Source organism: Aquarana catesbeiana, linkage group LG03 (genome assembly GCF_042186555.1).
Source record: "Aquarana catesbeiana isolate 2022-GZ linkage group LG03, ASM4218655v1, whole genome shotgun sequence".
Classification (NCBI taxonomy): domain Eukaryota; kingdom Metazoa; phylum Chordata; class Amphibia; order Anura; family Ranidae; genus Aquarana; species Aquarana catesbeiana.
In genome coordinates, this window is record NC_133326.1 from 651,835,328 (window position 1) to 651,862,255 (window position 26,928).

A 26,928-nucleotide genomic window follows, 5' to 3' on the forward strand; every position below is an offset into this window, starting at 1 on the left:
AAAACGCAGCAGCCCAGAACAGGAATAGAAAGTTATCACCCTAAAGTGCCTAAATAAGGACCTTCATAGCAGGATCACCAGATTTAAAACTATTGAACACAATATTTCTCAGCAAGAAACTGCATTTTAACACTGTTGAATCATGTTGGTGTTGTATTTTAAGATTAACTCCAGTAACACCCAACACCCCCCATCTGCCCACAGCATGCGTTAAATACTTCCTTACTTCTTTAGTCTATGAGGTAAGAAATATGGCACTTGGTGTTTTGGCCACGTCAAGTTCTTGGTGTTTTGGCCACGTCAAGTTCACTTTAGGTCCTGGGCTGCATTGGGGATTTTATTCCTTTTCTTTCTGAAACCACCAGTCCATTGCAACACTGAATATCAATGTGCTGCTTATGAGATGAGTGGTAAACCTTTCAGTAGATTAAAAAAGCCCATATAGTCTTACCCTAAGGCCCATGACACACTAGCAATGATTACACAATAACCCGATTGATGGCAAATTACTCAATTGCTTCAATAGCACAGGAGCCTCACTGGCAACAGAGATGCTATAGTTGTTCAGCCATCAAGGGCAGGTGTGTGTGTGTGTTCTAATTAGCAACCCTGTTGCTGGCGAAATGCCCCAAGCGACAGGATTGATAGTCTAACATGGGCCTTAGAGGCAGAGCTAGGAGACAGCTCCATGGTGGAGTTGGTAGACACAGCTGCAATGGGAAGCTCATTTTGTAGACATCCAGGGCTATTCATCTCTTGTGGCCCATGTTCAGTATTTCCTTTTTGTACAATGTTTGCGCAAATAAAGCACAGAGAGACAAATTAGAAATATATATATAGAAATATATTTGCAGTCAGTTCTGTAAAGTGAGGTGTCGTTCACATACTCTATGCTGCGGTGAGGAGAGGGGATAGGAACATGCACAAAAACAGAGCCAGGCAAGATCAAGATACAGTATGACATGGTAGTCTGCAGAGCATTGCACTCATCCTGGTGGTTGTCATTGTCCTGATAGCCTCTCACCTGCCAGAGCATTATTCAACCAGCGCCCACCCCTCCCATTCCACACCTGCAACGTCCCTTCTACGCATTACTAGTAAGACTCCCGAATCTGCAGAGCATTCTTGCCCCGACCACTCTTCCATTCACTTCTTCATTCCCCTTAATGGCCAGAAATGCAACCACAGAGGCAGCGACACTCTGCAGACCACCTGAGACAACGGCATTGGTGGCATTTTTGATTTTTGGAAACCAGCAGCTTTGCGGTTCACTTTCCTGTAAAAAAAAAGCTGGCCAGTAGAATTTTGTTTGTATGGAAATTTGGAAAAAATTGTTTGCCAGAGCATTTGATCTTGCCATTACCGAGCCCTTAAAAATTTCATCCGCCTACAGCTATGGCTTTCCAGAGGTATTAAACAGGCTACTTTACAATAAGTAACATTTTTCCCGAAGATAAACCACATTCACAAAAGATAATTTATTCAAGAAAAAATTGTTATCTTGATCCTTCAAACTTTTCTCATCACCACGGTCAAAAATAGTCATCCTTCTAACCATTAGAAAATCAAACATGCTTCGAAAAAACAAACATTTTTAATTGAAATGATACTGGTGTATGGCCAGTTTTAGACACACATCAGTAAAGATATAGCTTCAGTAAATCCAATAATCTGGTCATACTCATCAGTTTTGAATTTTTATTTTTGATTTAATCAATATTTTCAAACACATTTTAGATTTTTTTTCTTTCTATATGTGCAATTGCTTTGTGCTTCTGATTCCACCCAACTACAGATGGAATCATTTTGAAGACGTTTTTAGTGGGCCCCTTATTTTTTTTATTCATACATCTAAAAATTAAATTGCAAAAGAAGGGCTTACCATCCGACTTGTCCAATCGCCTTTGATTAGAGCGAATAAAAATCAGTCGTGATTAAAAACTTTCCATGCATGCATTGTGTTTTATAGGGTCGAACTGAACTGCGTATGGGACACATTAGGATGGCTCTTTGTGGTGGCCAAGGAAGCTTATGATTGATGTGACCCATTAGGAGACTGTCAGTTTTCATTGTGGCAGCCAAAGTGGCCACAGCGAATGTTTTTTTGTAACAAGACTAAAGCTGGCCATACATGGATGGAATTTCGATCCAGGTATGGGCTCCCTGGTTGTACACAAGTCGATCCATCAATTGATTTGTGTGCAACCAGCCTGTCGGGTTTTTCCCCAATGATTAGTGCCGCCAGGTATAGCCGGCAACACTAATCATTGTGCTTTACTAGTAGGAAAGGCTCCCCAGGGGCAGAACACAATAGCACTGCGGGAGAGAATCCCCCATCAATACTGTGTTGATGGGGGAATCGAGCATTTTTTTTTCCTTCCATCCATGGTGGAAAAAAAAAAAAGTGGAACAGGGAGTTTTTAGGCGACACTAGATAAACCGCTAAAGTAAAAAAGCAAAAAAAAAAAAAAAAACTCAAAACATAAAATTGTTATCATACATGAACATATTTAAAATTGACTATATATTATACAATAATATAATAAAAGAAATATATATATATATACACATACATATACAATCACGTTTCACATCATTAAATAGAATATTTATGGCTATATGGCAATTGATTTTTATATGTTAACTTTCAGATGGATTATACATATAGTTGAACACTTTTATGTGATATTGAACACTTGCCCTGTCCTGACAAAGATGGTCGTACCCTGAAACGTGTTGACAAGGGTTTTGATTACTAGTACCCTATGGTGGTAAAACATAATGTCACTAGCATCTAATGATCTATCCAATTTAATGTGTATGTGTATATATATATATATATATATATATATATATATATATTTCTATTATAATTATATAGAAATGCACTGGAATTTCGGCAGCTGAAAATGGTGTTTCCGCTGTTTTACCGATAAAGAAAAAGGTGCCGATAATGGCGCCAAAAACGCACGCGATTTTGACACAATTTTACTGTGCTCATGGTGTGTTTTTCATAAGTCATTTGACTCAAAGATGCAACACGGGTGCGTTATTGATGCGTTCTTGCTGCGTTTTCAACGCATTTCAACGAGGAGATGCATTTTTGCTGCGTTCTTCTTTTAACTGACCAAAAATTCAGCAAGCAGGATTTTTAACACCACAATGGAAGCGCAACAGACCAGTGTGAAGACATACATAGAATTTAAAAGGATGCATTTTTCTTGAGCTTTACTTGCGCTAAAGGTGTCTATAATGGCCGCCAATAAATTCATATTCATTTAAATTCATAATATTAATTAAAAAGTTGAATACAATACAATTATATATAAAAATATATTTTTTTTTTCTAAAAAAAAAAACTGTAATTTTCGGTTTCGGCCAAGTGCATCCTGAATTTTCGGTTTCGGCACTAAGATTTTTTAAAATTAATTAATACATGTTTTAAATATGTACATGTCTGGTAAGATTTTTTTTTCCTTTTGTAAACATTAAAAAATGATGTGATTTAGTGGTTTCTCTAGTGTTCTCTAAAAACTCTCTATTCCTCTTTTTTTTGAACAGTATTACAAGTATCTGGAAGGGCACCATGTAAGCGTCTACATTAAATTAGTCAATTTCTACTCCTGTGTAAATATTTGGATAAAGTCTGTATATCCATATGGTTTTATCGGCAAAAAAAAGTGCCTTATTTTATTACCAATAAAAAAAAATAAAAAATAAAGCTGTAGTAAAACATAGTAAGACAACTGTAATGCATCCTTTTATTTTCTTTGCCCGTGTTCTACCATGCCCAAAAATGAAAATCCCGTTGACCGTGGTCAGTAAGATATATATTTAAAAAAAAAAAAATAGATTTGAATATGGTTCCCATCAAAGAGCATAACCCTCTCGGTTACGAAGCGGTTAAGACTCTACACTGCAGCACTGCCTACTGGGAAATGATACAGCTGAAAGGAGTGACCAAAGCGGCATGGTGGTTAGGGTGCAATGTTCTGTCTCACCTAACAGTGAGATGGAAAGAGCAATGCTCTGCAGATGTACACTTGAATGCTGAGCTGTGTTTTTTGGCAAAAAAAAAAAAAAAAAAAGAAATGCAAGGCTCCGCGAATAGCTTATTCCCAGTCTCTTTTAATGTAGCGTCAGACATATGGGGAATGGGTTTTTATTTTGTTACTGCCAAAACAGCGGGCACAGTCTGGCACAGAATGGGCAGTTATACCCCCTTTTCTGCCAGGAAAGAAGAAAGGGGGTAGGAGGGAGATCATTCTCTGCCAGAACAGCAGGTTTGGGACATGCAGCGTTCTAGGTGCCAGGAGGCATATTGGCACCTAGTGGTATCATTAATTTTTTTTTTTTTTTTTTACTCTGCAAGAGCAAACATGGATAGTGGGTAGCATTAACCCCCTTTGCCAGAGCAACTAGCACACGCTGGCATAAAATGGACACCCTTCTCTGCCACGGGTAGCAGGTAGACGGTGGCACAGGAGAGGGTGACGTGGAGGTTATCTGAAAGACGGGCGGCTTTATTCAGAGTTGTAATACTGATGATCGTTGTCGTAGTGGCCGTCCTCACCGAGCTGATAGACGTTGCTGTCCAGGCAGTACTTGGCATCATAGACTTGACGCGGGAGGCCGTACACTGTCATGCCTTGTTGAGATGCCCCCTTGTTTGTTCCCATTTGCAAGGGGATGGTTTGGGTGTCACATTGGTCATTGCCAAGCTTCTGGTCGAAGATCTGACGTTTGGTGCCTGGAGCCGTCATTCCGGCCTAAAGAGAAACAGCTCGGTTATTCTAGCCAGTCAGACATTTTTTTTTTAATTCTCAGCAGCCATTTTGGTGGTCTGAGCCAATAATTGTCCTACCAAAAAATTAGACCTCACTGGGGTTCGAGGTACGACGTTGCCAGCGGCTTGACAGGTTGTATTTTAATAACCAGTGGCTCATGCACAAAATGGCTGCTTACACTATAATTAGTTGACAAGTTTGATGGAAGAGGATAAAGAATATCATCTACTGTGTCCAATCTTTCCTTAAACCACTCACCTGGGATGCCCCCTTGTTGGTGCCCATCTGTAGGCTGATGGTAGATGTGTCCACTGGCTGTTCATTGCCCAATTTTGGATCATACAGGTGTCTACGGGTGCCATATGATGTCATCCCCTTTTGGCTGGCAAATTTGTTGGTTCCCATCTGTCAACAGACAAAAAAAAGCATCAGCACACAGGAAATACATTTAAAGGGTAACTCCAATTTAGTGGAAAAAAGTAAACCAAATAAAAAGAAAAAAATATATATATATTTAGAAAATTACAGCAGCTGCAGTTTGAAAAGGAAAGATAGTTTTTATTAACAATAAACTACAACGTGGCTTGTGTAAAAAATTATACATACTACATATATATATATATATATATATATATATATATATATATATATATATATATATATGTAGTATATATATATATATATATATATATATATATATATATATATATATATATATATATATATATATATGTAGTATGTATAATTTTTACACAAGCCACGTTGTAGTTTATTGTTAATAAAAAATATCTTTCCTTTTCAAACTGTAGCTGCTGTAATTTTCTGTAAACTTCAATGCAATATGGCAACCTGAAGGCCTTCTGCCTTCTTGGTGTACAGAATACCCCCAGAAATGTCATTTCCTGTTTGGATGTTTGGGTCTAAGATAAAAGTCAAATTTTAGGCATCCCCTGCAGTAGCAATTTCAGTTGTGAGATAATCCCCAAGGGTAAATACTTCGAAAAGGGATGCAGACATTGCAGCTTTTTTCCTTAGAACACTGATAATGAAGCAGACCTTCCCTCTTTTTTTGTTTTTTTAAGTAATCTTTATTTTGATTTACAAAAGACAGAATAATAGACACATCTGTATCCACTTGTGAGCAAGGTATGCAATGTAACAAGTTAAATCACTTCACAATCTCTACTCCCTGGAGAGACATAACGCCTCATGCTCCCAAATAGGGAGGCGTGTTCTAAGTAAAAAAAAAAAACTTAAAATACAAAGCACACAAGGGAGGGATCAGATTATGTGAATCTTCATACATCAATAGCAGACCAATAATAATAATAATGTAAAAAAAAAAAAAGGCAATTCGTAGGCTGTAGCTACATGTTTGTATAAAGAGAGCAAAGGACTAGGGCCAACAAAATGTGAAAGAGTACGATAACAGCACCCAATGAAAAAAGGAAAGAAGGGGGGTGAAGGACACATGGCAAACCAGGAGTTAAAAACTCAGCAACCCTGCCTAAGCCTAGGTTCACACTGAAGGCGGGTTTGAAATCATCCGAGTTCAGCTCAACTCGCACGATTTCAGCTGAACTTGCATGATTTCAAACCTGCAATTCAGTCCGACTTCGGGAGCGATTTCAGACACATCTGTGCAGGTTCCTGCACAGATGTCTATTAAAATCGCCCCTGAAGTCACCAAAAGTAGTGCAGGTAGGTGCGGTTGCCGGCAATAGGTGGCAATTTGACATGTCGGGGCTCAGGCTGAAAAAAAGGACTACAAACAAGAACATACAACTGCAAAGTGTCAGGGAAGGGCGTTGATCTCAGTGGTGCGCCTGTAAAACTTGTTGAAAATCTGGGTCTGCCAAGGCAAGCAAGGCCGTGTCTAGGTTAGAGGAGACCGGAAGTAACCCAGATACATGGCATCTCCAAGAAGCCCATGTGAAGTTGAAACTTTCCAGGATACCCTTGCATGTAGCAATCTACTCCTCAGCTTCCATGATCTCAGTCACCTTCTTGGTCCAGTCTCTACAACTTGGGACCCTCAGGCTTTCCCAATGGATAGGTATGAGACTCTTGGCAGCATTTTGGAGATGAGAGAGAGCACTGCGTTTTTAGCGGGAGAGTGTAAGAACGGGGACATGGAGAAAGAGGGAGATCCATGCCCATGATCTCCACTATAAGGTCTCTGACTTCGGTCCAGAAAGGCTTTATGACAGGGCATTCCCACCACATATGGAGGAACATACCTCCATGACCAAAACCTCTCCAACAAAGATTGCCGACGGGTAAATCCGGGCTAATGTTGTGGGTACTCTATACACCATGTCAGTATCTTATAATTATTATTTTGCATCCTTGAGTCTACTGAGCTAGAGTGTGTCAATTGATACACATGTTGCAACTGCACTTCAGAAAACTCCTGTTCCCATTCTATGATATAGCTTGGTGTGGGTCTAGGGGCAGCCGAGTTAAGGAGCTTATACAGGGACAAGAGCATGTGTGAGACAGGGTCCTTTGAGGCCCATAGTCATGAGGGTGGATCTAACATGAGCAGGGCTACCCTGCGTAGAAAAAAAATGACAAAGCTGATGGTACTTCCAAAAATCTAGAGGAAAGCCGCCAAACCGTGTCCTGAGAGAATCTAGCGGGTCCAAATCATCATCCTTCATAAAACTGACCAGGCTAAAATCACCGTCTTTCACCCATGGCCAAGGTCTCGCCAGGGAGAAACAACAGGTATCCTCCTATGGGCGCCAATGGTGAAACTGGGGAGGCCAGCCTTAAGGACTTGTTCAATCTGTCCCAGATGTTGAGGGAGTGGGTGATCAGTGGGGAAACCCAATCTGGGACCTCTGTTACCCGAAGGTACCCAAGTCGCATAAGAAAGGTAAGGGCCCGCTATAGTTTTTTCAAGGGGGATCCAAAGTTTAGAGGAGGTGTGAAATCTCCAGTTAGACCCTCTCATTCTGAATCAGTATCCAAAGGACATGGTGAAACAGACGGCTATTTCTTCAGAGCAATAAAAAGTTGGACTCTGCTACAAAGTCTGATAACCATATATATGCAGCAGCAAAAGGGTGGGATTTAACGCCCATGTGCTACACATATACATCAGTGGGCGGCCAATGCTTTCATGCTGAGAGTGTTCTCCCAGCTCAGAGACCAGGCTGTTAATCCTGTGATCCTTCATAAATGTACATTGCTCATCCAGAGGAGATTGTTTTTTCTCAACAAAAGTTGAGTAACTCTTTAAACTCTTTAAATGGCTTGTTACTATATCTCAAAATCTTCTTCTCTCTTGCCGCTTTGTGATCTTATGTCATCTATTATATATAGTATACTGTATATACACACACACAATATAATATTATGTTGTAAAGAACTCTTTACTATTGTGATGAGAAAATCTTTTCTTCTAGATGTCTTTTTTTTTCCAGTCTAGACATATCACTTATATTGATATGCCTAGAATGGAAAAAAGAAATCAGACTTTGTAAGCACCACGACTTTATATACTATTAAAAATACATATTTCTTTTTTTGACAAAAACATTAAAAAGCTGAATTGGGGTATACAAATAATACACATTCATACAGAAGTAACTGGTACCCAACCCAGAAGTACCCAACCATACAAAGAATCTGGGCCATCTGACTATCTATTAGGATCTCACCCAACAATAAGCCCTAAGGCAGTCAAAAGTCAATGATGGTCACAGCCTGGGAAGGGTAGGTCCAGCTCTAAATGCAGCCCAACACCTTTCGCGCCAAACGCGCTTCTTTGAGAGCTGTGCTTAAAATCATAAAAATGCAGAAAATGGGAATGACATGGGCAAGTAGAGGATGTAAGGGAGGAAAAACCATGGTCACACAACGGGTCCCAGCGAGTGAGTGCGGGGACACATATGATTTGATAACAATTGATATACTAGTTCTGGTGGGACTATTTCGTCATTGACCCACAATACTTAGACAGTAAAAAGCGGGTATATCTAAAAATAGTGATCTTTGCCAGTATACCCAATTCTGTCAGTGACACAATGCCTAGGGGATCATCAATCATGTGGAGTATATCAAATAGTTGTAAATAAGTTGCGCATACAAGCTTCCCTTCCGGCTTGGTAAAGTATCAGGGGGACGTTTGTAAGCCCATGCTTCAAAAACCACCGACACGTGTCCCGGGGATTGCGTGGTGTCCACCACCCCTGTCCCTATGTGATCCCCGGGAGCCTTTTTTGGAAGTTTTTTTTCAACAGTTGCCCCAAAGTGCTGTTTTGCCTTCCCCTGGGGTTTGTTGTGAGAGGTGGAACTTGATGAACATGCATCTTTAAATTACATTTTTACTTTGTGTACTGCCCAGCCTCTCATTTTTAATTCTTAAGCCTATACTGGAAAAAGAGCAAGAGTCCACTTCTGTCGACACTTGTAAATAATTTTCCTAAAATAAAAAATGGCATATATGATATGGTGGGTCTGTAGCATTAACATGAACAGTTTTTGTTTTCTTTAACATAGTTTTCTGATCCTGACAGTAGATCTGCTATTTTTCCACTTTCCTTAACAAAACTGTTCATTCTGGAGAAAAAAAGCAGCATTGTACATCGTACCCCTACCCATTCACCTGGTAAAAAAGTGTCAACAAAAAAACACACTAGACAGGTTTTTAAAGTAATTTATTAGGCAGCTCCGGGGGTCTTCTTCTGACTTCGGGGGTCTCTTCCGACTTCTCCGCTCTCTCCGGCCTCTTCTCCCAGTGTCTGGTTCTTCTCCCGCTCTCCGGCCTCTTCTCCGCTCTCTGGTTCTTCTCCTGCTCTCTGGTCCTTCTGCCGAGCTCCTCCTCTATCTTCTGCTCTCTTGCTAGCGGTGACCCGGTCTTCTCCATCGTCTTCTTCCCTCTTCTCTTCTTCCGATGTTGACACAACGCTCTCTCCCGCTGTAATGCTGTGTGCACGGCGTGCAACGACTTATATAGGCATGGGGCGTGGTCACCGGGTGATGTCACCCGATGACCCCGCCCCTTATGACGTCACAGTCCCTGGGAATGCTGAGACTGTGCCGTCATAAGGGGCAGGGTCACCATAATAAATTACTTAATAAATTAATAAATTACTTTAAAAACCTGTCTAGTGTGTTTTTTTATTGACACTTTTTTCCCCAGGTGAATGGGTAGAGGTACCATGCACCCCATACTCATTCACATAGGGCGGGGGGGCCGGGATCTGGGGGCCCCCTTATTAAAGGGGGCTCCCGGATTCCAATAAGCCCCCCGCCCGCAGACTCCGACAACCAATGGCCAGGCTTGTCGGGAAGAGGCCCTTGTCCTCATCAACATGGGGACAAGGTGCTTTGGGGTGGGCGGGGGCCGCAGGGCACTCCCCTTCCCCAAAGCACCCACCCCCCCATGTTGAGGGCATGCGGCCTGGTACGGTTCAGGAGGGGGGGCGCTCGCTCGTCCCCACCCCCTTTCCTGACCGGCCGGGCTGCGTGCTCGGATAAGGGTCTGGTATGGATTTTGGGGGGACCCCCATGCCGTTTTTTCGGCGTAGGGGGTTCCCCTTAAAATCCATACCAGACATGAGGGCCTGGTATGCTCTGCGATGGGGCCTTTTCTAGTCCCGTTGTACCTCATCACGTTCAAAATGAACGGACTTTAGTCCGTGTGTGGGCAAGTCCGTTCGTTCGGAAGTCCGCCGTAACTCCGTCGAAAGTCCGTCGGGAAGACCGTCGGACCTATTCTGCCCGAAAGTCCGGTCGTGTGTACAGGACATTATGGGTAAAGTTGCATTTTAACCTACCAGGGTGTCTTTGGAGTTGTCCAAGACCATTAAAAGATGTTAATTTTCTTTGAAATCCTTTAAAAAAAAAACAGGCATTTCATTTCAGTCGGCACTCACCTGGAGTCCAATGATATTTCTTCCTTCCTTGAGTTTTTGAGGGTTGAATTTTCTCTCTTGTCGGTCGGCATACTTCACTCCGAAGTCAACTTTGGCTCCCCTTGCCATAGCCTGGAAAACAGATATTACACGACCATCAGGGTCTTGGTCTGCCCAACAAGCACTTATTACAGTCAAGCTTTGTGCCTCTGACATCCATATACATGTCTCCAATAACTGCCAACCTGCAGCAGTTGGAAAATGTGCATTAGTATAGAATGGGCTTGGTCAAGTGATCTCCGAAAGGCTGCTGCTTGGAATAAATTCTGTGATCTCTTGCCAATTGCCATTGTATGTAAACCCAAATCTAATTTTCACTATGTTTGGCAACATACCTCACTGTATACAGTTTTTTTTTTTTTTTTGGTATGTGTTTTTTGTGAGTCTGCAAAAGTTTCTTACCTGGAGATCCTGCCAGTAACAGCACTTCCTGCCTGAAGGTTTACAATGCTAAGCTGCTGCCTTGCAATTACCAACAGTTTTGTTAGCCTGCCATGCGTGCACCCATGTCGATCAGCAGCCCTAACAATGGAAATGCCTGTATCTCCTGAAAATGCTAACTGCTTGGCTGTCATGATTTTAGTACTTTTCCAGCAGCAAACCTGCATATCGGAACTTCTGACTTCACTTGCTATATTCTTTTCTCAGGTTATTGACTTAGAAAGGGTTGAAACCAGAGACGTTTTTATGGGAGATCAACCATGGTAGCTTCCGTGGTTATCCTAATACAGACTTCTTTTAAAGTACGGTATATCCAAACCCAAGAACAAAAATACAATATAACCCACCCAGTAACACACTTTATTTCTTCCCTAGGGTGACAAGGCTCTCTTACAGGACTGGATCTATGGAGGAGCAGTGTTGTCACCCTGAGACAAGAGGACACTAATTCTGGGGACAACCAGAGATTCCTTCACATTGGAGGGATTTCCTCTCACTTCATGTTTTGGCTATGGGACAGGAAGTGGAGGGAAATCACCCCAATGGAACACGGATGAAAAAACCTGACAGGGGTTATAACCCTCCCATATTCTATCCAAAATGAAGAAAAAAAATAAATTTATCTTTTAGTTCTACAGTAAAACCTTGGTTTGAGAGCGTTTTGCAAGACAAGCAAAATTTTTTAATACATTTTGACTTGATATACAAGCGATGTCTTGATAAAAGAGTAGCGTCATGTCACAACTGTGTATAAAAGAGAAGAGAGGCGCCTCTAAGTGTAGCAATATGGTTACATTTAATGAAGGTACAACATTTAGCAACTCACATGGTTGATGATTAAAACAGGCACAGCTAAGTATGCAGGCATCCGGGGTAAAGCTGTCCACATAGATCGTCCTCCACACCGCCATCGTCATCGTCCCTTCCATGAGCGCTTCAAGCCTCGCTTTCAGATCGCTCTACTGCAGAGTAGTCTTCCCGTCATGATTGCAGACTGAGAGCAGTGAGAGCCGGTGGTGCGGGGGATGGTCTATGTGGACAGATTTACCCCAGATGCCTGTATACTTAGATATGCCTCTTTTAATCATAAACCATGTGACTTGCTAAATGTTGTACCTTCATTAAATGCAACCATATTGCTACACTTAGAGGCGCCTCTCTTCTCTTTTATACTCTGGAGCTCCTGCTGGATTTTGCTTCTAATTCCCTTGTGGAGGCTTCCATTTGTGGATGGACATTTTATGGTTACACAACCTATCACATTTTTATAATCTTTTTATATGGACTATAAACTGAAGGACCTATGAATAAATGGTTGCAGAACGAATCATTTGAGTTTCCATTATTTCTTATGGGGAAATTCGCTTTGATATACAAGTGCTTTGGATTACAAGCATATTTCTCGATCGAATTATGCTCGCAATGCAAGGTTTTACTGTACTTTAAAATAGTCATTGCAATAAGCCACCACTAGGTGGAGTATAAAGCCAACTTAAACTAGTCATTGTGATAAGCCACCACTAGGTGGAGTATGAAGCCAACTTAAACTAGTCATTGTGATAAGCCACCACTAGGTGGAGTATGAAGCCAACTGATTGTTGAATTTGTGGTCTACTAAACTAAACTGAGCGGTTGGTGACAATGACACTATTTTTTATCTGTACCTTCACTGAAAGTTCTGTACCAGTTCTGTTTTCAAAGCTTATGCCTGGTACACACGATCAGAAAATCGGATGACAAAAATCGCTTTTGAAGCGATCGTCCAATAATCTGATCGTTAGTACACAGCTTTCGAGAGTCAATCCTGACAGTTCATGCAACAATATCCAAAGGGACAAGCCCAAAAATTTTTCTCAGACGATAGCAGAGCGAACGGTTTTTGTGTAATCAGTACAGTATTAGTTTTAAAAAAAAATCGGAAGACCAAGACCACGCATGCTCGTAGATGAAAGAATACATTACAATACAATACAGCACATTACATTCCGATGATGTGGCACTATTCCTCCCACTGACATCAAGGATGAGACACTATTCCTCCCACTGATATCAACGATGGGGCACTGATCATTCCACTGATCCCAATGATGGGGCACTATTCATTTCACTGATACCAATGATGGAGTACTATTCCTTCCACTGATGCCAATGATGGGGTACTATTCCCACCATTGACACTAATGATGGAGTACTATTCCTCCCACTGATACCAATAATGGGGCACTACTTATTCCACTGATCCCAATGATGGGGCACTATTCATTTCACTGATACCAATGATGGAGTACTATTCCTTCCACTGATACCAATAATGGGGCACAATTCCCACCATTGACACCAATGATAGAGTACTATTCCTCCCACTGATATCAATGATGGGGCACTATTTATTCCACTGATCCCAATGACGGGGCACTATTCATTCCACTAATACCAATGATGGGGCACTATTCATTCCACTGATCCCAATGATGGGGCACTATTCATTCCACTGATACCAATGACGGGGCAAATGACGGGGCACCAATCATTCCACTGGCACCAATGATGGGGCACTATTCCTTCAACTGGCACCAATGATAGGGCACTATTCCTTCCACTGATACCAATGATGGGGCACTTTTCCTTCCACTGATACCAATGATGGGGCCCTCTTCCTTCCACTGATACCAATGATGGGGCACTATTCATTTTACTGATACCAATGATGGGGTACTATTCCTCCCATTGGAACCAATGATGGGGAACTATTTATTCCACTGGCACCAATGATGGGGCACTATTCATTCCACTGATACCAATGATGGTTGGAACACTGGAGAGCCAAACCGTTGTTTTATGTGTGCGAACAGCAGTCCGACTCTCCTAGGTGCTGCCAGAACAGGGTATATTAACTCATACTGCAGCACCAAACAGGTAAAAAGATTTATAGAACAGTGTCAAGCAGAACTGCACCACCTCTGGCTCTGGCCCTCCACTCCCCACTCACCACTCTCACTTCTAAACACAGAAGCCTAGCTTACCTCTCCTGGCGGCTCGCACAGATCTCTGTGAACAAGGGAGATGCCCCTGTTGCAGTGCGATCATGGGCGGGAGCTGGGGTGTCATGTGGTAGGTAGCACCCCCTATGATCCCCATCTGTTGCCTGGTGGTCGGATGCTGACACCGCCACTGGATGAGAGGCAGAGTTGCCTACAGTGTGTAGGGAGGGACAAGAGCCGGGCGGGTGGTTCACCCTTACACAGCAACAAAGTCGATACACTTGGAAGATGATGGAGATTTTGAGGGAAGGGAGATGAGGGCAGTGGTGGGAGGTTATGTGTAGAGGTCAGAGCTGAGGAGGGGTGGAAGTGAGATGTGGATAGGGGATGTGAGGTAAAGAAGTATAGACGAGAGCTGAACTCTGCATTCTATGCATAGTGAACCCTGAATTCTGCATTCTGTATTTAGCTCACTTCTTAACTCTGCACCATGTACAAAGCACACCCCTGCACTCTGTATGTAACGCGCCCCTGAACTCTCCACTCTGTATGTAGAGCATCCCTCTGAACTCTGCATTCTATGCATAGTGCATCCCTGAACTCTGTGCGCAGCACACCCCTGAACTCTGTGTTCTCTGCAAAGCACACCCCTGAACTCTGTACTCTGTGCGTAGCACACCCATGAGCACTACACTCTTTATGTAGTGAACCCCTGAAATTTTCACTTTGTATGTAGCGCACACCCTGAACTCTGCATGTAGCACACCCCTGATCTCTGCTTTCTTTATGTAGCACACCTCTGAACTCTGGATTCTATGTGTAGTGCACCCCTGAACTCTGCATGCTGTGTGTAGTGCACCCACTGAAATACGCACTCTGCACATAGAGCTTTCCTGAACTTTGCATTCTGCTTCTAGCGCACCCCTGAACTCTGCAGTCTATGCGTAGCACGCACCTAAACTCAGCAGTCTGAGTGTAGCGCACCCCGTAACTCTGCTGTGTGAGTGTAGTGCACCCCGGAACTCTGAAATCTTTGTGTAGCGCAGCCCTGAACTCTGCAGTCTGTGTGTAGCGCACCCCGGAACTCTGCAATCTGTGTGTAGCACGCCCCTAAACTCTGCAGTCTGTGTGCAGCACACCCCTGAACTCTGCAGTCTGTGTGTAGCGCACCCCTGAACTCTGCAGTCTATGCGTAGCACACCCCTAAACTCTGCAGTCTGAGTGTAGCGCACCCCGGAACTCTGCAGTCTGTGTGTAGCGTACCCCGGAACTCTGCAGTCTGTGTGTAGCGCACACCTGAACTCTGCAGTCTGTGTGTAGCATACCCCGGAACTCTGCAATCTGTGTGTAGCGCACCCCTGAACTCTGAAGTCTCTGGGTAGCACACCCCTGAACTCTGAAGTCTGTGTGTAGCACACCCCTGAACTCTACACTCTGTACATAGTGTACCCCTGAAACGCTGGAGTCTGTGCGTAGCACACCCTTGAACTCTGGAGTCTGTGCGTAGCACACCCTTGAACTCTGCAGTCTGTGCATAGCATGCCCCTGAACTCTGCATTGTATGCGTAGCACACCCCAGAACTCTGCGCACAGCGCACCCATGAACTTTGCATTCTGTGGATAGCATACTCCTAAACTGTGCACTCCTGGAATCTGCACTTGTAGCACACTCCTGAACCCTGCACTTTGTACATAGCGCACTCCTGAATCCTGCACCCTGTACATAGCACACTCCTGAATCCTGCACTCTGTACATAGCACACTCATGAACTCTGCACTCTGTGCGTAGTGCACTCCTGAACTATGCACTCTGTGCATAGCGCACTCCTGACCTCAGTCTGTGCATGGCGCATTTCTGAACCCTGCACACTGTACGTAGCGCACTCTGGAATCCTGCACTCTATACGTAACGCACTCCTAGTATTTAATCCTCATTCAATTTGGGGTTATCAGACCTCATAGTCATCATAAACAACATATTTATCACCATATTTGCAGCCATGGCTGCATTACAGTAATTACAGTCTCAGGAAGAGACAGCATCAAAGCCCATCAGAGACACTGCTGCACACAGGCCAATAAATGCCTCACTAAGCACTCTTGTGTGTGAAGCTGTAGGTTTTTCTACCCCCTAAGACAACCTTTCTTAACCTTTCTACATCAGAGCAGCCCTTAAAATAATTTTCAGGGAACCCCGGCTAAAATAAATTTGTCAGTGTGAAGAATGGTATCATCAGATGGGAGGTCAATCAGCCACAGTTCAAGGAACCCCTAGCAATCTTTGGAGGAACCCTGGTTGAGGCTGGCTGCCCTAAAGGCTTCATACTCAAAGGTATTGAGCAGGAGTTAGGAACTTGTGCCCTCTTTCTGTATGGATTAAGCCTAAGATGCTTTTTGCATGTTTTTTTCTTTTTAAGTTAACCTGTACTAAGAAACAGAGACTTCACCATTGTTCTGATTTTATTTGCTTGTTTTGGGTCTAGGGGCAGCCAGGCAACTAGCATTTTCAGAGGGAGAAGTCAGCAGTGGCAGCTTACATATTTCCACCATTACAGCTCTCCTTTAATAGGTGTGGGCGTTATGTCATTCAGCGCTCTCCTGATGAAGCATGTAGTAAAAGTGGGTGAAGCTTGGCTGATCCTAGATGTCCCAAGGCCATTATTCAGAGGACACTTCTAAATGTCGGGCTCTTGTCTCAGCCTGTTCCTCTGGCCTGCCTTAAATAATGATCTATTTAGGTATTGTGCTTAATTAATACTTCAACATGATCTCACTGCTTTCCTGGAGGTCTGGAAATGACTAAATAGGAGCAAGTGAAAAAATGCAGGACCCAAGGTGTCATGGTTCCTCCGCATGCTATGCCAGGGAATCATGGTTAGGGGACCATGGTGGTTCAGCGGTTCTATGCTCTGATAGCATGGACTTTTTTTTTTCTCCAGAGAAGATGTGGTGGCATCTACTACCTTGAAGCACTTACAAAGACTTACCACGCTAGCTAATGTCAATAGTGTGGATTGGACTTGAGTGAGGTTCGTATTCTCGAACAGGTCATTTGCTTCAAATATATCGTGTTGCTTCACGCCATAATCTGTGATTGCCTTAATAAAGTTTCCAATGTTTTCCAGCTGCAAATAAAGCAAAGTTAGAATGATGGCAATATATGTCCCATAGTCATAGTTTATATAGCTAAAGAAATGCATTACCAGTGGACTTTTTATATATGCTAAAAGGAAGTGGTGTCTGTAAGCCAAAGTCTTTCAACTGGAACTTACCTAAAGAAGAATTCCTTTGGTAAAATAGGCCCAGCTTGGACCAGGGAAACTATGCTTATACCATACCCGTGGGATCCCTCTAGAAGCTGGACATCACTGTAGTAGACACCACTATTACAGGGATTTCCACGATCTTCTGGAACCCGTGCCAGTCACCTGCCCTGCTGCATTGTGAGTACAGGAGGTCAGCCACTTGGCACAGGCACCATTCAGAGATCGCTTTGCATTTTCTGTGATTAGACATAGTGGAGAGGCTGGAGGGGTAGATGTGACAACACGCTCTCCAATTATGGAGGAGATAACCATGGTGGAGAACAAGTAAGGGTGTACCAGTGTTTGTATTGTGTCAAACAGGGGACTTTCTGTACAGAAAATGAGAAACAAAGAGTGATGGCAAAAAAAAAAAAAAAGACCCAGTGGTCCATGCTTTTACCAAGCTTTCCAAAACCCTTTAGTGGGGGTGCCACATATATGTAGGGTTGCCACCTCATCCCTGTAAACCCGAACACATATGAATTACACAGGTTCTGAGGCTAATTTAATGCAGATAAGGCAGCGAGTGAGTTTAATTATCACCTTAATTAGCCACAGAACCTGTGTAATTAATATGTGTTCGGGTTTACAGGCATGAGGTGGCAACCCTACATATATGCATGCAGCCAGTAGCGCTGCTTTGTGCTGGGAGCGTGCTCAGTTGCAGGCTACCAGCACTGTGACTATGCTGTCACCGACAGCTCCTGGTCAGTGTTTGCAATCCAAAGCTAGTAGGACAGGCTCCCAATCATGTGACAGTCAATAGCACTGTGACAGCCAATAACAGTGATCACACGATCAAGAAGGTCAGGAGAAACCTCCAGCATTAAGAGCTCCTTACAATTCCTCACTGTTTTTGTCTATCATTGCTAGAGTCTGTTCCAAGCATCCACTACTCTTTCGGTAAAATAGTAATTTTTATTGTTACGCTTGAGCTAAGCTCCTGCTAGTTTGGGGTCACGTCTCTGTCTTCTTGATCCCAGCTTCATATTGAAAATACTGCCATCCTGGACTTCATTCATACCCTTAATATATTTAAAGGTTTCAGTCATGTACCCCCTGAGCTTATTACCTGATGCCAGTTCTGTGTAGACTCATTGATCTTCTTGACGGAGCCAGGCTGCAGCTTGTTAATTAATCTGTGGATAGAAGAGGGCTATTCTGGTTATACAGAACAAGTAGTGTCCATAATCTACCCCAACCCCACCACTACCACCAAAGGCCAAGGACTACCCTCCTCCTCAGCCTCCACAGACTGATCTCAAAGCAAGACAAAAGAACTGGAGACACACATCAGAAGGGCTGCTCTTATATTATTCTAAAATCAAAAGCTATATGGCACGTTAGAGTAAAAATTCAATACGAGCCTTACTGTCGGATATACCTTACTGCATGACAACGGATGTAGCAATGCCCATCTGACTTAATACCACCTTCTTCAGTCCACTCTGATAGGCGGTGATACCTGTGATGGCAAGTGTACAGAATGGAGTTGGCCTGGCCAAACTAAAGTTTTGACTAGATTGATTGGGTTTTTATTATGCCCCAACAAACTGTTTCTGACCTGTTTGGAGAATGAATGGCTGACGATGGCATTAATTCAGCTGGGCAATACCACAATGGTTGCCTTGAATTTAAGTAAGCCCTACAGTAGCCTAACTTTGTTAAACTAAATAAATTCCACAAAAGATGGACTTTGGCACCAGTCTACAGTGGGCCTCTCTTGTGTCCCTGTCCAACCCTGTTAATCTAAATAAAGTCCACAGAAGATGGGCTTTGGGGTTAGCCTACAAGTGGCACATTAATACTTAGGACCCCTAAAATGTATTGCCCTTCTCCTCAGGTCTCTGAAGATTGCTGTTTCGTAGATACTCACTCGCACAGTATGACTCCATCCTTCAGGGACTCCATGAATTTATTCCCAATATTCCTGCCGGTGGTCCTCTCTATCCATTCTTTCAGCTCGGCCTCCCTCTGTGGGTCATATTTTGATGCCAACTGAAAGAAGACAAAGGAGCCTGTCAGTGTGGTTCTGTAAATTTTTCCATTTATATGACATTATCCAGCTGTCATACCAGTCCTATTTAGGGGCATTATGGGGACAAATGACCCCATATCCTTTATAGGTGCTAGATCAGTGGTGATCAAATTATTAGATATACAGGACCTAAATTGATCTCCCCAAAGGGATGCATTTTAACCAATCACTAGGTATCAATCACTGCATATTCATTCTTCATGTTCTATTGAGGGTGTGACAAAGCTGTGTTCTTTGCTTACCTACCTTGTATCAAAAGATGCTCTTGTTTTCTATCCTAGACAGGGCCTGGATTTAGACCTTGGGGACCCGGAGCACTTCAGGTTGTGGTGACCCCAATTAAAGCCTAACTTCAGGGATTGTACAACATCTGCCCTTGCAGTGATCATCCCTCTTCCTCAGGGTTCCAGGCTTAGCTGCCTATTAAGTCTAATGCCGCGTACACACGAGCGGACTTCTCGTCGGACTGAACTCCGAAGGACTTTTCGACGGACTTCTGACGAAACGGACTTGCCTACACACGATCACACCAAAGTCCGTTCCTTTCAAACGTGATGACGTACGACCAGACTAGAAAAGGCAGTTCAATAGCCAGTAGCCAATAGCTGCCCTTGCGTCATTTTCGGTCTGTCGGACTAGCATACAGACAAACAGTTTTTTCGATAGAAATCGAGTCCGTCGGAACGATTTGAAACATGTTCTATTTCTAAGTCCGTTGGAATTTTCGACAGAAAAGGTCCGATGAAGCCCACAGTCCGCTGGAATCGTTCCGTCAGACCATTGCTGCCGGAAAGTTCGCTCTTGTGTACGCGGCATAAGGCTACATGCATAAAATGTAATACTTACCTTGTTCCTCACTCCAGCAAGGGTGCCAATGATCCAGCAATGCCTCCCCTTAAAGGCACTCCTGGCAACACTCACCCAGAACCTGGAGCACAGGAGGGAGAAAAGGGCAGCTGGAGTGGGTGGTAAGGTAAGCAATACCGTCTCTTCATTTCCCACTAGACTTAATAAGCATTTAACCCTTGCAGTTTGTCTAATTCCTGGAGTTGGGCTTTCAAATACACATCAAAATACTAAATTTACACATCAAAGTCCATTTATTGCATATCACTGGAACTGTCAAGTTATACATATAATGAAAGGTTACGTGAGCTATATCTGAAGTAAATATATGTATATATGTAAATACATGCCAGCACAACTCCAAAAAGGTTTTTAGGTAAGACAAGTTACAAAGAACATGGCTATGCTGCTTTGTACTGTGAAGTCTCCATAGATAACAATGGCTGACTCCGAAATCTACACACCAGAATTCCGACTCTTTTTAACAACCTCCACATAAAATGTTCTCACTATATTATCACTGACCAAAGAGTTGGTTTACTTCCTCAATTATAGTCACACATTTTAAAAATGTGGGACACAGTGTCATTATGATGCGACAATGTACACGCTATCATAGGCTTGCTATGCGTGGTTCACTTGAGCCGTGATAAAAATGATACAATATACCAGGAGAAGCTTTCATTGATGACTGCTGGAAAAATATTGTTCCCCAGGATACATTAACCACTTCCGGACCGCCCGTCCTCGTTGTACGCCGGTACTTTGACGCTAAATACTGTTGTTATGGCAGCAGATAGCTGCCATAAGCCTGGTATTTTTAAAAATGGCGGGGAAAAAAAATTATTGAAAAAAAAAAATACTTTTTTTTTTTTTGTTTGTTTATTGCATTTAAGTGTAAATGTGAGATCTGAGGTCTTTTGGACTCCAGATCTCACATTTAGAGGGCTTTCACACCGAGCCGCTTGCCGTCGTTTTAGCGGCGCTATTCGGCCGCTAGCGGGGTGCCCCACTAGCGGCCGAAAAGGGGTTGAATCCGCCTGCAAAACGCCGCCGGTGCGGCGTTTTGCCGGAGGTATCACAGCGCTACCCCTTTGATTTCAATGGGGAGCAGCAGTGGAGGAATGGTAAACACGTCGCTCCTTCACCGCTCCAAAGAAGCTGCTGGCAGGACTTTTCCTGACATCCTGCCAGCGCACCGCTCCAGCGTGAAAGCCCCTCGGGCTTTCTCACTGGAGACAATGAAGCAGCTGTTTGAGGGCGGATTGCAGGCGCTATTTTTAACGCTATAGCGCCTGCAAAATGCCCTCGGTGTGAAAGGGGTCTAAAGAAGTCCTGTCATCCTTTTTTTCTATTACAAGGGATGTTTACATTCCTTATAAAAGGAATAAAAGTGACCCAATTTTTTTTTTAAATGTACAATGTAAAAATAAAAAATAAAAAGTAAAATAAAGAAAAAAAAAAATTATTTACAGCGCCCCGTCCTGCAGTGCTCGTGCACAGAAGCGAACGCATATGTGAGTCGCCCCAGCATACATAAATGGTATTCAAACCACACACGTGAGGTATCATCGTGATCGTTAAAGTAAGAGCAATAATGCTAGCAAAAGACCCCTTCTGTAACTCAAAACTGGTAACCTGTAGAAATTTGTCGCTATTCCACGAGCGGGCGCAATTTTGAAGCATGACATGTTGGGTATCCATTTACTCGGCGTAACATTATCTTAGACAATATAAAAAAAAAATGGGCTAACTTTACCGTTTTCTTATTCTTTAATTCAAAAAATGTTATTTTTTCCAAAAAAATTGCGTTTGTAAGACCGCTGCGCACAGACGGTGTGACATAAAGTATTGCAACGACCGCCATTTTTTTCTCTAGGGTGTCTAAAATATATATATATATATATATATATATATATATATATATATATATATAATGTTTGGGGGTTCTAAGTAATTTTCTAGCAAAAAAACCTGATTTGAAAGCGGAGTTCCAGCCGTAAAAATGTTTTGTTTTTTTTTTTTTTTTAAACTATCTCTTTTAATCACATTCTGTGGATTTAGCATTGGTTAATCTTATTACTAGTGCCACCTTTCTTGATATTTTATTTAAAAACTTACCTTATATTGATGTATCTCGGGCATTCCCAGCTTACTTGTGGGCAGGTGAAGCCAACAAACATATACTTCCGGGATACGGTGCTGCTGTATAACCAGCATGAACCGCCTGTTCTTGCGCATGGGCAGTAAGGACATCTAGGGGTGCAGAAAACTTCTCAGGTTGCCATCCCAATGGGCGTCGTCGTCGGAAGTGCCCGCCCCATTGTAATGTCAACCAAGATAAGCCTTAAATCCGCCTTAAATTGCGTCATTTCCTGTCGGGAAATAACGCAATTTTTGCACACAGTCCTGTCCACTGACTCCTGGGAAATGTCATCATTTCCCAGGAGAACAGGTGAGGGAGGAAGTGATGCGGAGCACCGCGGAGCCGGAAGTGGCAGATTAGGAGCCACCACCTAGCAACAGGGCACTTCGGTTAAGTAAAAAAACTTTTTTTTCCCTCTCCAAATGTTTTTTATTATTAATAATGGATTAGGAAAATGTCAAAAAAAAAATTTCAGGGTGGAACTCTGCTTGAAGTGGTTTTAATGAAACAACGTATTTATTATTTTGATTAATTAATTTAAGCCATTTATTAATTTTTTATTGATTGATTATTTATTATTTTAATTATTATATTTTTGTATAGAGGGGGGCTCTTTTACCTCATTATAGATCTTATAAAATAGTATCCTTCTTATAGGTAAGAGTGATTCCACTTTGCATAATGGGTTTTTCCATAATATAGTCCCAGGCCCTGTGCTGCCACACAGTGGTCATTTAGCTAACTGCAGCCACATCATGTTCTCCCAGTCTGCCAGACAGCCCAGACACCTGCAGATATAAACAGTGCTTAGGACTCAGTGTGAGAGTTTTGTAAAGTAACACTCATGTCAAGTGCTGTGGAAATAAACATAATGTCTGTTTTTTAATAGCAAGTACATGAACTTTCACAGTTCACAATTTTTCTTAAACAAAAAAAAATCTGAGCTGTCACACGCTATTTCAATAATAAAATTCACATTCAGAGACTGAAAAGCATCTCATGGGCAGAAGCAAGGGGGGGGCTCAAGATGGAAGTGTTTTTGAGCCCCTGTAATAGACAATGATTGAGCCAGTCCTCAGCTCTATCAGGGCCTCCCATGTTTATATAGCTGCTTCATCCCCAAGAGACTTCCATTTTCTAAAGCCTACAATTATTTTTCTATGGAGCCTTAAATGGAGAGTATAGTAAGTCTATAGCAAGAACAGAGTTTGAGTTATTCTCGATGTTTATCTGAATCAAGTTATGGTTGTAACAGTCACATTTTGTACAACCGTTGATGTACCATATTTCTTATACACACAGAGATGCAGATTCTGCTGCTGGTCGCTGTGTGTGTATTTAGTCATCCTTCCCGCTTAACAACTGCAGAGATCAAATTCCACCAACTGCATTGTTTTTAGTTAGTCACACTAGACTGGTTGAATTGCATTGAGATAGGGGAATTCTAAGGCTAGGTTTAGATGTGTGGCTAAATGGCCAAGCCTCTGAAAATAAATCTGCATCTGGATTGCTTTTCAGAGGTGCTTGACAGGCAGTGAAGGGGCAATATGATGCCTCCCCATTGCCTGCTTCAACACCATAAGGGCTCCTTTAGATTTGTGGTTGAGGGGGGTGGCATTAACAACATGCAGTTGAGCCACATTTTTAGCACCCTCCCTAAGCTGAAAAAGGCAGTAGACAGGGGTGTTGTAGATAGGGGTCTACGGGGGGCGGTAGACAGGGGTGTACAGGGGTGCAACAAATATCCCCACCCCCCCCCTTTCCCATTGCATTAATGGGTAGAACCACTGCCAAACGCGACCCATTCCTGCGAATGGAGATGCACTACAAACGCTAAGGAGCTGCTTATAATACTTAGAGCCCGTTCACACTATGGCATTGTGGCAACATGAGCCTATGAGTTTTACCGCAACCCCTGGTATTGACAAGGTGGCACTGGTGGGCACTGATGGGTACTGATGATGCAGCACTGATAGGTGGCACTGATGGGTATTAATAGGCAGCACTGATAGGTGGCACTGATGGGTATTAATAGGCAGCACTGATAGGTGAAACTGATGGGCACTGATAGGTGGCACTAATGGGTATTGATAGGCAGCACTGATAGGGGGCACAGATGGGCACTGATAGGTGGCACTGATGGACACTGATAGGCGGCACCGATGGGCACTGGTAGGCAGCACTGATAGGTGACACTAATGAGGAGGCACTGATTGGCAGCACTGGTGGGCACTGATGATGCAGCACTGATAGGTGGCACTGATGGGTATTAATAAGCAGCACTGATAGGTGACACTGATGGGCACTGATAGGTGACACTAATGGGTATTGATAGGCAGCACTGATAGGTGGCACTGATGGGTGACACTGATGAGGAGGCACTGATTGGCAGCACTGGTGGGCACTGTTGGGAGGGCACTGATAATCAAGACATTGATAATCAGTGCCCGGATTATCAGTGTAGATGTCCCCTTCTCCTTTCCTCATGCTGTCAGCATGAGGAAAGGAGTGCGGATAACCGGCTTCTATTTACATCCGTGATCAACTGTGATTGGACACAGCTGATCACGTGGTAAAGAGCCGCTGATTGGATCTTTACCTCAATATGTGATCTCGCAGATAGCGCCACCCGGGCCCCTCAGCGGACACGAGGCGAGCGCAAGCGCGGCACGCTGTCATATGACGGCATCCCAGAACTAGACGACCGTAGTGTAGCCGTCATTCGGCTATAGCGCAGTCGGCAAGTGGTTAATAGACATGTGTTGCAGTGCAAGCCATAAGTTTTGATGCCTCTCAATGGGAAGGTGTGTTGAGATGCCATTTAGAATGAATTGCACCACAGTGCACACAAGGCCTTTATTGCACATTGCAGCAATTCTTAGTGGAAGGGGCCCTAACATGCGTTGATAATATTGTTTACATTAAAGCGCACCTAACACTAATTTTACAAGTCTGCATGAATACATTTCTGAACTGTCACAGTATGCCACAATAGTACACCTTTCCAGTGATCATAAAGCAGTCCCTAAACTCTGGCCAAGAGCCTTTCCATAGGCTGAGATGATGTCATCAGTTGGCTGTTGACAAGAGAAGGTATTTCGACCATCACCCCCCCCCCAGAGATCACTTAGACTATACAAAGTAACTTTGCAGTAAGTCATAAAAGGAGAAAAAAAAACAACTATGCACACAACCATGAGCCATTTAGGGGCAAGCAGCCTAGTCCAGGAAGTAGATCCTGGATGATGCCTGAACAAAGATGGTGCTGGCCTTCTGGGGAGAAAAGAAAATGAAGGCATTGTCAGGGGTAACACTGTGGCCTCAACATAAAAGAAAAACAAATACTCCTGCACTGGAGAAGTTGCTGTGCAGCTGGTTGAAAACGGATGTCTCCACTGGTTCAGCAACCACATTGGCTGTGCTGCCACTCCCAACAGGTCAGGGAAAGCCCAAGAGAACTCTAAAAAGAAAAGGAACAGAGGGCGCACCAGCCTAGCACATTACCTTTGCAACAATTTATTATAAAAAGATGTATAACATTTACTCACAAACGAATACATTCGTCACGCAAAATATATATAGTGCACCAGATGCTCCACCTAGCATGATCTGCTGGCAAGTACCAATTATGGAATGAAGAGTCCAAAAAACTGACGCATTTCGAGGGATGTCCTCTCTTCCTCAGCTCTGGGGAAGCGGGGACATCCCTCTTCCTCGGAGCTGAATGTGACCCCTTTAAGTGTATGGGGCTCCTCTGAAACCGGCCTGGGACTGCGTTGTGGTGTGGTGGTTCAGCCTCCTCACTCCTGATTGCTTTTCAACGAGGGCTGCGCACCTCATAACAAGCCCAGAGAGATTTCCCCCCAACATCTCACTGACAACCGCTTCCCCAGACAGGAAGTAAAGGGAAAATCGGCAACGGGGACTTCAACTCTTCCTCTTGACTCATTCCTGATCTCAGGGGAGGATGATTTCATCGGAAGAATCCAGGCTGGTGAAGAGTCAGCCGGGTGGGGTGGTGAAGAGTCACCTGGGGGGTGGGCTGTTGAAGGGTCAGCTGGGTGGGCTGGTGAAGAGTCAGCCGGGTGGACTGGTGAAGAGTCAGCCGGGTGGACTGGTGAAGAGTCAGCCGGGTGGACTGGTGAAGATTCAGCTGGGTGGGCTGGTGAAGATTGAGCTGGGTGGGCTGGTGAAGAGTCAGCCGGGTGGGCTGGTGAATTGTCAGCCGGGTGGGCTGGTGAAGAGTCAGCTGGGTGGGCTGGTGAAGAGTCCGGGCTGGTGAAGAGTCAGCTGGGTGGGCTGGTAAAGGGTCAGCCGGGTGGGCTGGTGAAGAGTCAGCTGGGTGGGCTGGTGAAGAGTCCGGGCTGGTGAAGAGTCAGCCGGGTGGACTGCTGAAGAGTCAGCCGGGTGGACTGCTGAAGATTCAGCAGGGTGGACTAGTGAAAGGGCAGCCGGGT

At 43.5% G+C, this 26,928-nt stretch overlaps 1 protein-coding gene across 1 annotated transcript in view; it reads right to left on the reverse strand.

The window, feature by feature from the left end:
• Window positions 1–822: 822 nt before the first annotated feature.
• The window catches only part of CNN1 (calponin 1), a 68,500-nt gene continuing 42,394 nt past the window's right edge, over window positions 823–26,928 (reverse strand). The window contains exons 2-7 of the mRNA XM_073622663.1: window positions 19,318–19,439; window positions 18,514–18,580; window positions 17,124–17,261; window positions 10,676–10,786; window positions 5,046–5,192; window positions 823–4,769 (exon numbers count right to left, since the gene is read on the reverse strand). Coding sequence (XP_073478764.1) covers window positions 4,524–4,769; window positions 5,046–5,192; window positions 10,676–10,786; window positions 17,124–17,261; window positions 18,514–18,580; window positions 19,318–19,439 — 831 coding nt within the window. The 3' untranslated portion in view covers window positions 823–4,523. The remainder of the gene's footprint in view (window positions 4,770–5,045; window positions 5,193–10,675; window positions 10,787–17,123; window positions 17,262–18,513; window positions 18,581–19,317; window positions 19,440–26,928) is intronic.